This window comes from Myotis daubentonii, chromosome 9 (genome assembly GCF_963259705.1).
Source record: "Myotis daubentonii chromosome 9, mMyoDau2.1, whole genome shotgun sequence".
NCBI classification, from domain to species: Eukaryota; Metazoa; Chordata; class Mammalia; order Chiroptera; family Vespertilionidae; genus Myotis; species Myotis daubentonii.
In genome coordinates, this window is record NC_081848.1 from 67,491,492 (window position 1) to 67,506,951 (window position 15,460).

The 15,460-nt window shown below is 39.7% G+C and overlaps 1 protein-coding gene across 8 annotated transcripts in view; it reads right to left on the reverse strand.

The window, feature by feature from the left end:
• Window positions 1-662: 662 nt before the first annotated feature.
• The window catches only part of LOC132241162 (fatty acid desaturase 2-like protein FADS2B), a 34,184-nt gene continuing 19,386 nt past the window's right edge, over window positions 663-15,460 (reverse strand). The window contains exons 4-11 of one of the 8 annotated variants that reach the window (XM_059709348.1): window positions 13,978-14,103; window positions 11,473-11,533; window positions 10,291-10,367; window positions 10,000-10,097; window positions 8,305-8,401; window positions 6,206-6,285; window positions 4,845-4,970; window positions 690-3,388 (exon numbers count right to left, since the gene is read on the reverse strand). In XM_059709348.1, coding sequence (XP_059565331.1) covers window positions 3,337-3,388; window positions 4,845-4,970; window positions 6,206-6,285; window positions 8,305-8,401; window positions 10,000-10,097; window positions 10,291-10,367; window positions 11,473-11,533; window positions 13,978-14,103 — 717 coding nt within the window. In that variant the 3' untranslated portion in view covers window positions 690-3,336. Of the gene's footprint in view, window positions 3,389-4,844; window positions 4,971-6,205; window positions 6,286-8,304; window positions 8,402-9,999; window positions 10,098-10,290; window positions 10,368-11,472; window positions 11,534-13,977; window positions 14,104-15,460 lie in introns of those variants that run through there. The other 7 variants (XM_059709347.1, XM_059709346.1, XM_059709349.1 and 4 more) reach the window with 7 other exon arrangements.

Sequence of the window (15,460 nt, forward strand, 5' to 3'; positions counted from 1 at the left end):
ATTGGTGAGTAGAAGTTTGTCAACAGGAGCTCTTTCCAAGTGGCCACTGTGCCTTTCATGGGCCCCTCCCGCCTTCCCCTTCCCAGGTACGTGCTCTTGCTGAGGTAGAAATGCTTATTTCATTAGCTTCTGGGAAGCTATTAGAGATATTCCAGAAACACCAGCTGCCATGTCTTCTAATGCCACTTAATTCCCCATTACTTTGAATTTTCTGGCATGGAAATTAACGAGCATTGACTATGGAGTCAGACATCTCTGAGTCTGAAACTCTACTCCACCACTTTCTACCTTGTGACATCAGGCAAGTTGCTTGGCCTCCCTAGGCCCCAACTTTTTCTTTTATAAAATAAGATTAATTATAGGACTGTGTCACGGGACCATTAGGTGGGTTAAATAAAATAATGCCAATGAGAGGTACAGTTCAGTACTAAGTGGCTGGTAGATACTCTTAAGTATTGGTAATAATTTTAATAATTCAGAGTTAGAATATGGAAGTGCTTTTCCTATATTAGAAAAAATTTACCTTTCTATGTAGTTAGAAAGAATTACATTTATATACATCCCTTCCTTCCTTCCTCCCTTTTTTTTTCCTTCCTCCCTTCCTTCCCCCCTTCCTTCTTTCTTCCCTTTCTTTCCTTCCTTCCGTACATCTTTACTGATTCTGCAAGCTAGGGCGTAATAAAAATTAATGAAGGAGTCACACAAATGAATGTAAAATTATACCTGTAGTAATTGCAATAGAGCATATCACAGTGGGGAAGCTTCCCTGGGGTGTGCAGGTGAGTGACAGCTAACCAAATGAGAAGGCGTGAGAGCAGGGAGAGTGAGAGGGAGGTTCAGACACTGGGTTCAGGGGCAAAGACCCTGTCGCAGAAGAAATTGTGAGGACTCAAAAGAAGCCATTGGGGCTGCAGCAGAGAGAGCACGTGCCAGAGTGTTATAAGGTGGGGCAAGGTACACGGGGAAGGGACAGTGCAGGCAAAGCCTGTAGGCATTTTTCCAGGTTGTCCTTTATTCAAAGAGCCATGGGAATCCATTGGAGTGTTTCAGGGAGGACTGTATTATAACAGTCAGGAGTCATTAGAAACCTACATTATGAAGGGCAGAAATGGAATGCCCTGCAGGCTGGATCATCTAAATTCCAAATCAGTGCTCAGAGACCTTGGAAACTGTCAAAGTAACAGGCCTTGGTTCTCCTCCTCTGGGGAATTTATTGAACAAGTAATATAAATATAGTCATGTGTCTCCCCAGACGCAAATACCAGTCACTGCAGGGTGAGATAGAGAAATCAACTGAGAGACTGAATTCAGAAAAAGGACTATTTTATTGACTAGCACTAGTAAGTTAAAATGTATTCCATTATAAACTTTTGTTCTTACCTAGCACCTGTTTTGAACTGTAAGTGCGAGCAGGGAGAGTGACAGAGAGGTTCAGTAACTAGTATAGTGTGTCTGTGCTTTTGCTCATATATTCATGTGGGAAGGGGGGTGAGAAGGGGAACAGCTTACTGATGACCTCAGCTGCAGGGAGAGAAAGCAAAGGGCATGACCTCCATTTAGTTTTCATGTTTCCCTTACATCGTCTGTCTAAATCTCCCAGATTTGTTCCGTTTCACAGTAACCAACTCCATTTGGGGAATTGCAACATGGGCTAGTTTCCACCTTGAGGAAGGAAGGTGTTGAGGTAGTGTGTCCAGGGAGAGGTCTGGTTGCTATTTCTAGTGACTAGAAGGACAAATCATGCTTGAATTTCTCTGGGAGTTGGATAGAGAAAGCAACCACTGTGCTCCATTCCTACTTGCAACCCTGATTTCAGGCAAGAGTAATCTGTAGATCCACTGGCAGGAGGATTCTCGGCTCTTCCAAACAGGGCTTACATTATGAAGAATTATGAAGTCAACAAAACTTTTCTCCCTTTTCATTCCCTACCCATCTTCCCAATTGAATATTACTGGTATTTAAATGCCCAGTCCTCCCAGACTAACCGTTCTCATTTTCTTAGCTTTGGCATGCATGGCTTACCCTTAGGACACGTGAGTAATTTAATGTATTTTCCTTCATTGCCCCTCTGTGGCCCCTGCTCCCTCTGCGTCAACCCCAGTGGCTTCTTTCAAGTCTCCACACTTTTTTTTTCTGCCACAGGGTCTTTGCTTCACAACCCAGGGATTAAATTAAGAAACAAACAAACAAACAAACAAAACAAAAAAAACCCCAAATATTTTGCAGAGTTTGGAAGAAGGGGATGAAATGCTTCCTGGTAGAATGTCAGACAACAGATAAACCCCTAACGCGGGGATGGAAGACATACCATTTGTTTTCTTTCCCTGCAGACAAGGTCATGTGTAAACTGCCCCCTCCCATCCCACCCCCACCCCCTGACTAGATGAGCAAAAGCACAGACATATTAAAATCAGTATACTAGCTACTGAGAGTGTCGACTCATCCTTCTAATATTGAAACTCTTTCTTCCTAAGACATGCTTCAGCAGGGGGTTATGTAACAGATGAAAATGCCTTGACGTAGCCTATGGTCTAGTTTATAGAAAATATATCCCTCTCTTGCAGTAGGGTCACCTAATAATGAGGTTTGGCAGTTCTGTTTTGGTGGTTAGGGATTAGGCAAACAAATCTTATAGTCAGGGAGAGTCTATTCTTACTTTACCAGTTGCTGTTGGGACTAAATGTAGAAAGCACTTTTAAGAAATGTTACAACTTGGAAACAAATATATATATATATATATATATATGCCAATTACACATGTGCAGTATAATAATGAAAATCTGCAATGAATATTTAAATATTTAGAGATTTTAATGTTAATTATACTCAACATTTAAAGAAAAAGAAGTTCAAGTGTTTAAAAAAGGAAAAAGCAAAAAATTTGTGCTTTGCCAGGAACTTCTTAAATGTATGATTCTCTTCAAAGAGCAATTGCCCCGTTTTTCAAAAAGTGCTCTATCTGAAGTCTCTCCTTAACCTTCTTCTCATTGACCCTTGACATTGTCAATGAGACTTTTACATGGCTCCTGTACTTATGCCCAGCAACTGAGATGATTTGAATAAGGCCTGTTGGTAGGACTAAGTTAAAGATCTTTTGGAAAAAATAACATTGGACTCCACTTCCCATTTGACACTCTGGTCAAAGCCATCTTGTGTTCCCTCTGCTTCTTATTGGCAGAGGAAACCTTCAGGGAAAGTTATCATGGATCCTTAGAGTTCACACTCCTGGCACACTCCGGTATGCCAATGGCACTGATAGGTAAGCAGGAAGTTCCTACACATTCACCAGCCTCCTTGAAAGATGCAATTTCGTGCACATCAAGGCTGGCATCTGCATCATGTTTCATAGTATGCGTCCATCCAGAGGGCTGCGGATTTCTTCAAGGACCTGTGGGAAGGGTGAACGAGATTATCAGGAGGTGAGACTCTAAGATAAAAGCTGCTACTCCATGGAACATATGCTCTTTTACTTGGTTCAGGGCCACGTTGTCATTTCAGTTATATGTGAAAAATATCTTCTTCTGTTGCCCAGTGAAGGGAGTCAAATACACTGACTTGTGTTTTCAGCAGGTGAGGTCACCTCTCCTTTATGGAAGAGATTGTTCTTCTTTCAATTACTCTCTTCTGTATCCCAAACCATCACCTACCCTTTTCTCTCGTTTTTTTTTTTTTAAATCTTTTGAGATTCTTTAAGATAAAGCATGCAACTGTATAACAATCCATCCAATATACATCTACCCATCTTATTTTATAATGTGAAAGATACTTTTCTAGGCTCTGGGGATGCAACAGTGCATAGGAGAGAGGTAGGTCCTGTCCACGTGGAGTTTCTGGTCTATGTGTCCACGTGGAGACACATATCAAAGAATTTGTTACCTAATTTGTTGTTTAGTCATGATTATGACACAAGTCACGAATGAAGAGAGCCAGGTGCTGCAAGAGCATGTGACTTAGTCATAGGCGTCAGGGAAGACTGAGGAGGAAAAAGCATTTGAGATGAACCTTGAAGAGTGAATGAAAATTGACAAGGTGATAAGGACAGGTTGGAAGAACATTCTAGGCAGAAGAAAAGGTGACAAAGCAAGTGAAATGGCAAGGGCAGGGGGTTATGTAACAGATGAAGGGAGGCCAGGTATCTGGAGGGCAGAGAAGGAGGAGGAGAGGGGTAGAGTCAGACACTGGAGCACTAGGCAGGATCAGATCAGAATAGGACTGGCCTTGTTGGCTTCTTTCAAGATACTGTTGTGGTTTTACTTGCTTGTCCCCCCCGCCCTCACCCCCAATCCTAAAAGGAAGTTATTAAACCCAGATCACTGGCTATTAGTCTGAGCAGCACAATGCTTTCTAGGGAACTGAATGCTTCGGGATGGATATGAATTTTCAGTTCCCTCAGGGCTTGCCATTCTTGCTCAGTTACCCCTGGGGTCCGTCTATAGAGGATCAGTCATCCCTGCCCGATTCACACATTTATGTCCTGCTGGACCCTGCAAGCATCTTCATTTGCAACCCTGGAGCAGAATCTTTGAGAGTCCCTCCCACCACTTAAGTTGTCAAGCATGCAAAGGCTCTATAGGGGACACAAAGACAAATAGTACACAGCCCTGGTGTTAAGAAGCTTGAACTTAAGTAGAGCAGAAAGGCATTTCCATTAAGAAATACCTAGAAGGCAGAAAGTACATGGTAAAATTATTATTATCAAATCTGCAGTTGATGCTATCTATGTCCATGCCGGGCATACAGGAGCCTCTTAATAAATTGTTCCTGGGTGAATGAATCACAACCCAGTGAATAGTCTGGGGACATGAAGAAAAATGAGAGCTGAATTGAGGAGACGCTGTTATTACCTGACAATATCTCCAAATGCCTTCAGTATGGGCTTAGTCACATACTGTAATCCATGCTTGGCACACAGGGACCTCACCAGAGGTGCCACCTTCTGATAATTATGGCGGGGCATAGTGGGAAACAGACTAGGGAAACAGAAACAGGAGATACAAAACTTAGACCTACAGAGCAACTGGAAAGAGGTTCTTTCCCCCATTACTAAATAAAATTATGTCAGCAATGCAGACCCAACCTTGACTTTGCACAATACTGCTGCAGGGAGTTAAAAAAAACTCTTGCCAAACACTCTTATCTTATCTCTTAAACTTCTGTGAGCCCTGTGGTTGGCAATGTTTGGGAAGAGCTAAGAAAATAAATATTAGCACCATAAAAAATATTTATATTTGGCAGCTCAAATGAAAGTATGCATTTTTATTTATTTATTTATTTATTTATTTATTTATTTATTTATTTATTTACCATTCTAAATTATCTAGAGAGCTGGAGATATTCACCTTCCATCTCTGTCTGTCTGTTTCTCTATCCATCTAACTCCTGCATCATGAATAGGTAAGTTCTAGTAATGGCATATGGGGAAAAGTTCTAGGATAGGAGTAAGAAGTGAGGAAAGACAGGCTTTCATCCAAGGCTTTAACTAATCAGCCAGATGACTTTCTTGGGTTTTTATCTCCTCTTTGATGAAATATAAATAATAATAATTTCTTGTTCTGTTGGGATTTTAATATGAAAGAAAGGATAAAAAGAATCCTATGAATAGGTATAAGATCTCTTCCTTCACTATCACATAAATGGCTTAGATAAAGAGGTTATGGAAAGTCTCTCCTCTGAATATTCTGGGGAGATTAACTCAAAGGGTTATCATTTACTCTTTCTTTAGGGCATGTTTGCCTAGCTGACCCATTGGTAAAGTATTTCCAGATACCATTTGGAAATTGCAGCAGAGACTGGATTTCATTGTTGATTATTTTGTAACCTCAGTCTAAAGATATAGAGAGATAGGCATTTAAATTAAATTGCAATTAAGTTTCAACACAACTTGGTTACCCAGGTGTCATGTTTTTTCTTGGGTTTTGCCAACAAACCGAATGCAAAGAAAACAGTCAACAATTTCTAAATCCATGGGAATCTGTAAACCAAATCACTGGTAGTTTCTAAGATTTCACTCTATTTACTCACTATTGTTCTACTTCCTTCTTTTCTCTTTTACCCCTAATGTTAGTTGAAAGATAGCAGTCTTTAAAGAATTCTGGTTCATTTCCCCCCCTCTGTGATCCCAATCCTATGGCTCTGCTCTGGACTATATGGAGGCTATTATAAGTCAGAGCCCATTTCTCTATCATGGGTTGTTTCTATCACTTACTGGTGCTCGATTTGGAAGTTCAGGTGCCCAGTGAACCAGTCATTGAAAAAGGACTGTTCAACATTACAGGTTGCCAGGACCTGCAAAGAAAAAGTTTACATTAGATATAAATAAGCTCAAGTGTCAAACAGAGAAAATGTTTAGTTCCCTCCCCCGCCCCTCCCCCCCCCCCCCGGGCAATCATTCAATAAGTGCTCATTGATTACCTCTTTTGTGTAAGAAACTATGAGGAATATTAAAGATAGGTGGTCCCAGGTAAATAGCTTACAATTTAAAACATAAATAAGACATTTTGCAAAGAAATATATATAAGGTAATAGATATGAAAAAGTGCATAGAATTTGAGGGGGCTAAGTCACCATCAGCTCTTGGATACAAAAGACTAAGGTGTCAGCAATGAGGACCTTGGCAGATGAAAGTGAGAATAGAGGATTTTGGGAGAGATTGTAGGGTTTAGAATCCATTTCCATAGAATGGAATTGAAGGGCTTCTCAATGGGGAATAAGGCATTAAGGGTTTTAACCAAGGGTTCTGTGCATAAAAGTACATTCAATGTAAAGATTTTCCTTTGTAATCTAATGTATTTTATTTTATACATTGAAAAGTATTATCATGAGGAGATTGTAGCTTCTTCAGACTGCAAAGATTAAGATCCTTTGTGAATGTTATTTTACTCAATACCTTTCTAAGGTTTAATTCCAGTTGAGTTGACATTTTGAATATTATTTTTGTGGTTGTTCTATGTCAGCATTTCTCAAAGCATTCTTCAGAAAACCTTGGGGTTTCCTAGGACTTTTTTCAGGGGATCTGCAAGGTCAAAATTACTTCTGTAATACTTCTAAGACTTTTTTTTTTTCTTTTCATTCTCATTCTCTCATGCTTGTACAGTAGATTTTCCCAGAGGCTACTAATATAGGATGGCACCATCACTCTGAGGTATTGCTTTGATTCTTATATTAATTAATAATGAATTCATAAATGTTTGAAAGTATTTTAATTTCAACTATAGTAAATATCCATGAATATAAATAACTGATATAAATACAAACTCTTTCAGGTTTGCAGTGACTTTTAAGAGTGTCAAATGGTTCTGTAACCAAAAAATATGAGAACCACTACTTGATGCCCTATGGAAAGTCCACTGAACTTGGAAGTGAGTTTGGAAAAGGAAGCAGAATTATGACTGGATTCTCCAGTCAATCGTGGCACAACAGGTGGAAGGCCGTGGAGGTAGAGCTCTTCTGCACTGGTTAGAACTCTGAATCATTCACAGGTGCTCGGAGAGCATGTCATGTCTCCTCACTGAGCCTCTCTACCTATACAAAGAAATGAGGTGCATTCCAGTGTCCTTTTTGGTGTAAATTCATTCTGTAATTGAAAGGCTGTGTCATGTGGTCAGCAAATCTTTTCTATAAAGTATCAAACTGCAGATATTTTAATTCTCTGTCAGAGCTACTTAATTCTGCTGTTGTTGCATGAAAGCATTCATAAATAATATAAAATGTATGATCATGGTTGTGTTCTAAGAAAACTTTATTTACAGAAATAGAAAGTGGGTCAGATTTGGCCCTTGAACTGTAGTTTATTGACCCTTGGTTTAGAGCAGTGGTTCTCAACCGTCTGGCCCTTTAAATACAGTTCCTCATGTGACCCAACCATAAAATTATTTTCGTTGCTACTTCATAACTGTAATGTTGCTACTGTTATGAATCGTAATGTAAATATCTGATATGCAGGATGGTCTTAGGCAACCCCTGTGAAAGGGTCGTTCGACTGCCAAAGGGGTCGCGACCCACAGGTTGAGAACCGCTGGCTTAGAGCAAAGGCTCTGAAATCAAACTGCCTGTGTTTAAAACCTGTTTGTAACACCTATTAACTATGTGATCTTATGCAAGTTACCCAACTTCTTCATAACTCAATTTTATCATTTGCAATGTGGGAGTAATCATAGCACCTATCTCATGTAGTTCGATGCACAGTAGTTGACAGTGCTTGGTCTCTGGCAAGCATTGGATAAGAATGAATTCATATTATTGGAGATAACCAGACTCTAAATCATTATGCTTTGAAGGATCCTCTCCCAGGAACTTCATTACTACCTGAGTACTGAGCCAGTCTCTGTTCTCCTCTCTGCTCATTTTCATTGGTATGTGGCTCATCTGTGTAACACATGCAATCCAGGGACTTTCAAGAAACCTTTTGGAGAATAAAAGGAGGAATTGATGACTCCTTGAGGTGTTAAAGTTCCAATCACTGGGCTTACATAATTGCTGACAGAGTTGGCTGAGTATTGGAGGAAGTAAAAGTGACTCCAGGGTTCGAGTAAAATAGTGGTCATTTATTTTTCTCTTTAAATCTAGAAATGACACAGTAGGCATTTGGTCACAAGACCTACCTTGCTGCTAATGTGCAGAAGCAGTGCCCCAAAGTTTGCTGTAGCATTGGTGCAAGGATAAAAAAGTACCTAACTTAAGGGCATACACAGCCTAGGCTTTGTCATCAGATAGAGCTGGGTTCAAGGTCTGGTTTGGTACTGCCATTGGACCTTACAAGCTCTGTAGCCTTGGGCAAGTGATTAAATCTCTCTGAGCTCCAGCTTCCTTAGCAGAAAATAAAATGATGCTTTCTACAATACAGGATCCTGCGAGTATTGCAGCAAATAAGAGAATGCCTATTAAGCCTTTAGCAAAGTGCCTAATGCAGAGTAGCTATTATTATCTTTACTAGAGGCCTGTTGCAGGAAGATTCCTGCAAGAATAGGGCTTCCTGAGACCGCAGTGAAGCAGAGAAGGGAGCGAAGCCCACTGAGGCGGGCTTCGCTCCCTTCTCCACTGCCTCGCTCCCTCCCTTCACCGCTTAGCCCTCGGCTCCCTTCCTTCTCTGCCACCTGGGCTCTCTCCCTTCTCTGCTGCTATGCTCCCTCACCAGGTCACGGGTCCGGGTCCCGGGTCCGGGTCTGGGTCCGGGCCATGCACAGCATCGTGCGCTGCTGGCCCCGCCTGCAGTATGGAAATTAGCCGCCATCTTTGTTGGAAGTTAATTTGCATATCACGCTGATTAGCCAATGGGAGGTGTAGCAAAGGTATGGTCAATTACTATGTTTGTCTGTTATTAGATAGGATTATTATGTAGGATTTAGAATAACAAAGTAAAATAATGAGGGGGGTAAATTGGGAAGTTGAAGAGGGCTATTCAGTGGGAAGTCATTTTGGTTTTGGGAAAATTCCTAGTCATAAAGACATGTGTTAGACAATACTCATGTGAATGGGCCAAAAACAAAACAAAACTTGAGGACTGTATTTGTGACTAATTGTATAACAGGTTATTTTAATTTCTGTTTTGTGGAAAGTGCAAAGCATTCCAACAAAGGGTTTTAATGTAGTTGGTTGGTTTTTTTTTTGCACCAATGCTTTTGATTGCTAAATGCAATGGTCTGATCATGACGCTGGATAAATGTGTCTTTTAAAAAAAAATTTATTCTCTTCCATTATCTTTGGAAGGATTATCTTTCCTTTATCTTTGGAAGGATGTCTAACTGGATTACAGTTTTAAAAGATTTTTGGGTCAGGTGAAATACTTTCTTGGGAATTAAGAAAATGGGAACAAAAAGAGAAGATTGGGCCAACATTTTTTTCTAAGGAGCACCTCTTACTCAAATATTTCAACTTTTTGTTTTCCTTCACAGTTACAGAGAATGGGGCCTGGTGTCATAATCTTATGCTAATCACAAATGGTTTAGATAAGGGAGATAAGAGAATTATCTAAGGAATAAATGGATATTCTTGCTTTCTTACTTGACCAAATATATGAGCAATACTGTTCCGAAGATTCCATAGAAAGGGCCAAATGTGATGAAATAGCGGATGTAAAAACTGCTGACCCAGACGATGTCCTGCAGAGAGAAGTGCCTGAAAGTTAGATGCTCTGAACATAATCTCATTTCCCCCTTCATTGGTCTAGGGTCCCTTCATGTACTGGCTAAATCTTATGTCTCACTATTCAAAAAGCTCTATCTGGAAGAGACTAAGCACTTTCATTTCCCATTTTCTACTTGATTTAGCTTCAGAGAATGAGTTGTTACTCACCCTCCAATATCTTCCGAGGTACATCACTTGCATGGATTGCAGGTTGAAGTATACTGGCATGAGGAGGGGAAGCCCAACTGAAAACAACAATAATAACAAAAAATATGTTGAATAAATGAGTAGAATGTGTCCTCAGTGCAAGCCAGCTGGGCTCTATCTCCTTAACATGCCACCCTGCAATGTTGCCTCTGAGAAAGACAGAAGGCTTGAGATCCAAAATGGGATCTTTTGATTCTACGAGGCTGAACCAGGAATTTGGTTCAAGCTCCCTCAAGAAGACTAGGGAAGCTTTCAAGATTTGAGTCATTCTTGATGGGGGCATCCTAAAAGAGCTTTTGCTGTGAGCTTTCAAGTTATCTCAAGGTCTATGGAAACCTTCCATCCTTCACAATCCTCAGGATAGTGCCTGGTCACAATATGTCAAGGTGGCATAAATAAAGAAGCTGTACTCCTTTCTTGGCTTAAGAATTATTTACCTGCCTTTCCACCAGGGTCAGTGAGGCCAGAGCACAAACAAGTCTTATGGAGAACCTTTGGGTTTTGATAGACTCTCTCCTTGACCACACTTTAGTCAGGTCCTCTGAGTCCTCTTCTAGACTAGGCTGTGTCCGCCTGCAAACTCTCAAACTATGTAACCTCTCAGCACAAATGATTTCATCCTTCCCACATACTAAGAAACTTGAACAAATACTAGCATAGTTTCTAACAGCTCAGGGCCACATCCCTGGGATGCCTTTCTTTTCTTAGAGCGTTTATGTTAGAAATCTTACAATTGTAAATGCTTTCTCTGTCCCTCTGAGATGTATCTTCTGTGACCCAGAAATGGCTTCCTTAAGGACTTTATTCTTTTCTTCTTGTAGGTGTTTAGTCTTTCCACAATTAGAGTCCTAGATTCAAGACTCTTTGATTGGCATCCTGTCTTCCATCCTTATCAGAGCATTTCCTTTTTTACCCAATATTCAGAGTGATGAAATGCCTATTAAAGATTCCTATTTACTTCTCCATTTTTCCTTTTCAGTTTTCCACACCAGTAAGTCTAAAAGAAGGCATTCTGCTTTTCTCAGTTATAAGATAACATGGGCTGGTCTCTCTGTGAGAGCACACCAGTCATGTCTTCTAGCTTGACTACTGCTTGCTTTAAGGAAATGGAATGATAAGGAATTTGGCTCCAAGGAGACTCACCCATGTAGAAGTAAAGGTGCTGCTTTTCATAGTCAATGTATTTGATTTTCTTCTTGCCATACTAAATGGAGAGAGAATACAACTTAAATAAGAGACAATACTTCTGGCCATTACATTCGAGGACATCTATGTGTTTGTGAGCCATCTGATCAGAGTTCATTGGTTGTTGAACTTAAGGCACTAGAAGAAGCAGAGGTGGAGTGGGGAGAAATATTGTGGCATCTTTTTGCCTTAATTAAATATGAACAATTCTTGTATAGATGGTTTATTCTATTTGACTATGTGGATTATGATAATTTTTTAAAAATTTTATTACCATAGAAGCCATTTTGAGATTTTTTTGGTCCTTCTGTGGAGTGGTGATTGAAAAGGCACATTTCTGATGAATTTTTCTAGCTCTTCTTTAACAGTGGTGTTTACAATTCTGCTTGAAGCTCAGTCTCTATCTACATTCATTCAATAGATACCATGTGATAAAAGATATAGGCATGGCCTCTCCTATCTGTTCCATCTTTCCTCATTTGTGTTCTGATCATGGATCTCATGCTGTAATTTACTATTTGTAAAGTACAGTGATATTATATATACATCAGTACTGGAGATTTGATTTATTTTCTATGGGTCTCCTTCATTCATTTAATCTGTTCTCAGTGCATGAAGACAGAAAATACCTTGAGAGGAGGAATAAAAGTAATGGTTATATCTTCAATAACTAGCAGGCACTCAATAAATATTTAATTGAATCAATGAATGATAAGTCACATCCTTCTGTATATTTTATCTGTATATTCACTCAGTTACACTATGGGCAAGGTTTGACTCTTGCTTTCCCCATTCTTTTAATACTTTCCCACCTACATATAGCTTTCTTCTCTTATTTGGAAAGTAGGTCTGATCCTTTCTTCTCATATTGTTATAAATAAAAAGAAATATCATGGTGATGACATAATAATAGCTATTTGCAGTTACTCTCAAACTTCCAAATATTTAAGTGGTAGGAAAATGGAAAAGGAAATACATGAAGAAAGCTTGGGAGCTAGCAAAGCTAGGAGAAAGGCTGGTTTTGAGTGTCATTCCAAAGGAGGATGCTAAGTCTTCCAGGAGCATAGGAACTGGCACATAGAAGATTTAATTAATGCTTGTTGAAAGAATGAATGTTTGGAGAAAGTGATAGAAATATTGACAATAAAATGTGAGAATGCAAATATTCTAGACTCATCAGAACTATTTTTTGACGTGAAACAACTGAATTTTAGAGTATAAATAATTTTAAGTAATGTTTTGTGCAGTAGCTTTGAAACTATGTTCTATAGATCCCTAAGATGCTAGGGATATGTCCCAAGAGCAACTGTAAAACTTGGGGAGGTGGCCCCAATAATTTGTGAAGCTCTAGAGAAGCCCCTTCTGAAGAAGGTCAAGCTGCTTCATGAACTCCAGTGAGACAAATCTCTCTTTGTCAGGGGGGATGATAAATCAAATGTCACAATTTTAGTGATGAGCATGAAGCTCACAAACATCAGAGAGGTCCAATTTGTTTGTGGAGTCATGGTCAAAAGCAACTGACTCACAATCACAGCCATGGCTTTTGTTTTTCAAAATATAGGCAAGAGAATTTATTTCCTAATTCAGATGGAAAAGAGAGGACTACAAGACCCAGGCAGCAACTGACTAAGCTAGATTCTTATTTTTATAAAACTCCAGAATAGTCATAGTCCTAGGAACATAGCAGATTCTTCCTAAGTACCCAACTCCCAGGATCGATGTCCTTAGACCTCCTCTATTGAATGAAGACTTCAAAGAAACTTGTTGATTGTCCTTTACATGATGACATTAAGCGAGGTTTTTAAAAATATCAACCATTGAGAAATTCTGGAGTTGACTTTTTCCTTCTTTTTTCTATATTTTAAAAAATATAAATTACAGGTGTGGTCTCTAAGTATCTTAAGAAGCATTTGGGCTGTGGTTCATGTGTAAATGTACCAAAATAAACACAAACTAAAAAGAATAGCATTGTTTCTTCTAACTGAGCTAGAATTAGTTGAAATAATTAGAGATTTAGATGTTTGTGCTTTAGTGCTTATTGAATGTACTGACCTGTTTCCCTGAGTGAATGTCTCCATATTCTTGGAGCCTCATTGCTGACCTCACTTCACCTGGTTTTACTACCTAACATTAGCATATGTTGCTTCAAAGCTAGTGACAGGAAGTGGGCAGGTATCTGCTTGTCATTGAGATTGCTCAAGCAGAGTGATATGAGTTATATTTCTTACACTAGGAGGTTGTACTGAATGACTTTTAAGGACATAGAGTCATGCACTCCACACCTCCTAATTTTACAATCCCAGGTTCAGTTATTTCAAATCCACATCCTGGACTTAAAAAGAGAGATGTTTTCAGAACACGTGTGGAGTTGGAAGCTCTAGCGTGATCTTTCCAAAACAAGGCAATAGGCCTTTCTAAGAACATCTTCTAGGAACTTCTTTTGGCCAGGAGTTCTAAACATACCTTGATAGGTTGCAAATCTCCAACCAGGAAAAGTGGACCCACATCAATATCTGGGTCTTTTGGGTAAATGTTTGGTTTTGTGTGATGTTGGAAGTGTCGGTGATTCCACCATTTCACTGACAGGCCCTGAGGAGGAGAGCAAATTCATTAGTGGTGGCAAGATTTCTCTTTTGAAATGCCCTTCAGAATTAGAATTTTTTACATGCACCTCCAAAGTCAAAACAAGATATTTGAGCTTCTCAAACTTGCTCCCACTGCTGGGTCACAGAATGATTCACTGGACAGGCATTCTCAAAGCCTACAGACAAATACTCATCTGAGTCAGGAACATAAATTCAGGCTCAAACAACACCTGATGGTGAAAAATTATAAGAATCTGGTGAAATGAAACAATTTCCTATCTTTCTATTTTGAGTCTTATTAAAAAATTCTGGCCCTAGGTAGTTTGGCTCAGTGGATAGAACATTGGCCTGCAGACTGAAGGGTCCTGGGCTTGATTCTGGTCAAAGGCCGTTACCTTGGTTGCAGACTCCTCCCTGGCCCAGGCCCTGGTTGGGGCTTGTGCAGGAGGCAACCAATCAATGTGTTTCTCTCACATTGCTATTTCTCTCTGTCTTTCCCTCTCTCTTCCTCTTTCTCTCTCTTTCTTTCTCTCTCTCTCTCTCTCCCTCTCTCTCAAAAAAAATCCTTGGGTGAGTATTACAAAAAATATTCTTATAAAAATAAATTCTGGATGTAGGTGGGGCAGAGAGTAGTTTTTCTATTTAAAAATCTAAAAGGAAACCACAGCTCTAAAACTTTAATTAGTTGTGTAGAAAAAAATGGCCCCAGGAATTCTACTTCAATGAATATTTCAAAGACTATGGATTTGAAGTGATCTCCTAGGGGAGCTTGGCTCAGATCATTGCATGCCCAGGCTTCAGTGCTCTCATCCTATCTAATAAAGAGGGAATATGCAAATTGACCATCACTCTGCCACAAAGAGGGAAGCGCCCATAGCCATAAGATGGCTTGCCTGTGCCTCTGGCCAGCCCTGGGTGGCTGGGGGGCTGAGGGCGGGTCTGGTTGCACTGTGCTCCTGCTCCCCCACCAGCTGGGCTGAAAGGACTGTGGGACTTTTGTGGGTCTGAAGGGACTGGGCGCCATCATCTTGTGGCTATAGGCGTTGCCATCTTTGTGATGGAGTGATAGCAATTTGCATATTCCCTCTTTATTAGATAGAATTTGACATCTCTTAATAACTGGCCAATACATGTTTTAGATCTTCACTAGCCAATACAATAGCCATAGCCATTTGTGGTTATTGAATATTTGAAATGTGACCAAATTAAGATGGATTGTAAGTGTATAATACATATTGAATTTTAAAGATTCAAGATAAAAAAAATACAAATATCTTAATTTTTATACTGATTACCTATTGAAATGATGATATTTGAATACATGGAGTAATAAAATTACCTTTTAAAATGTGGCTATTAGA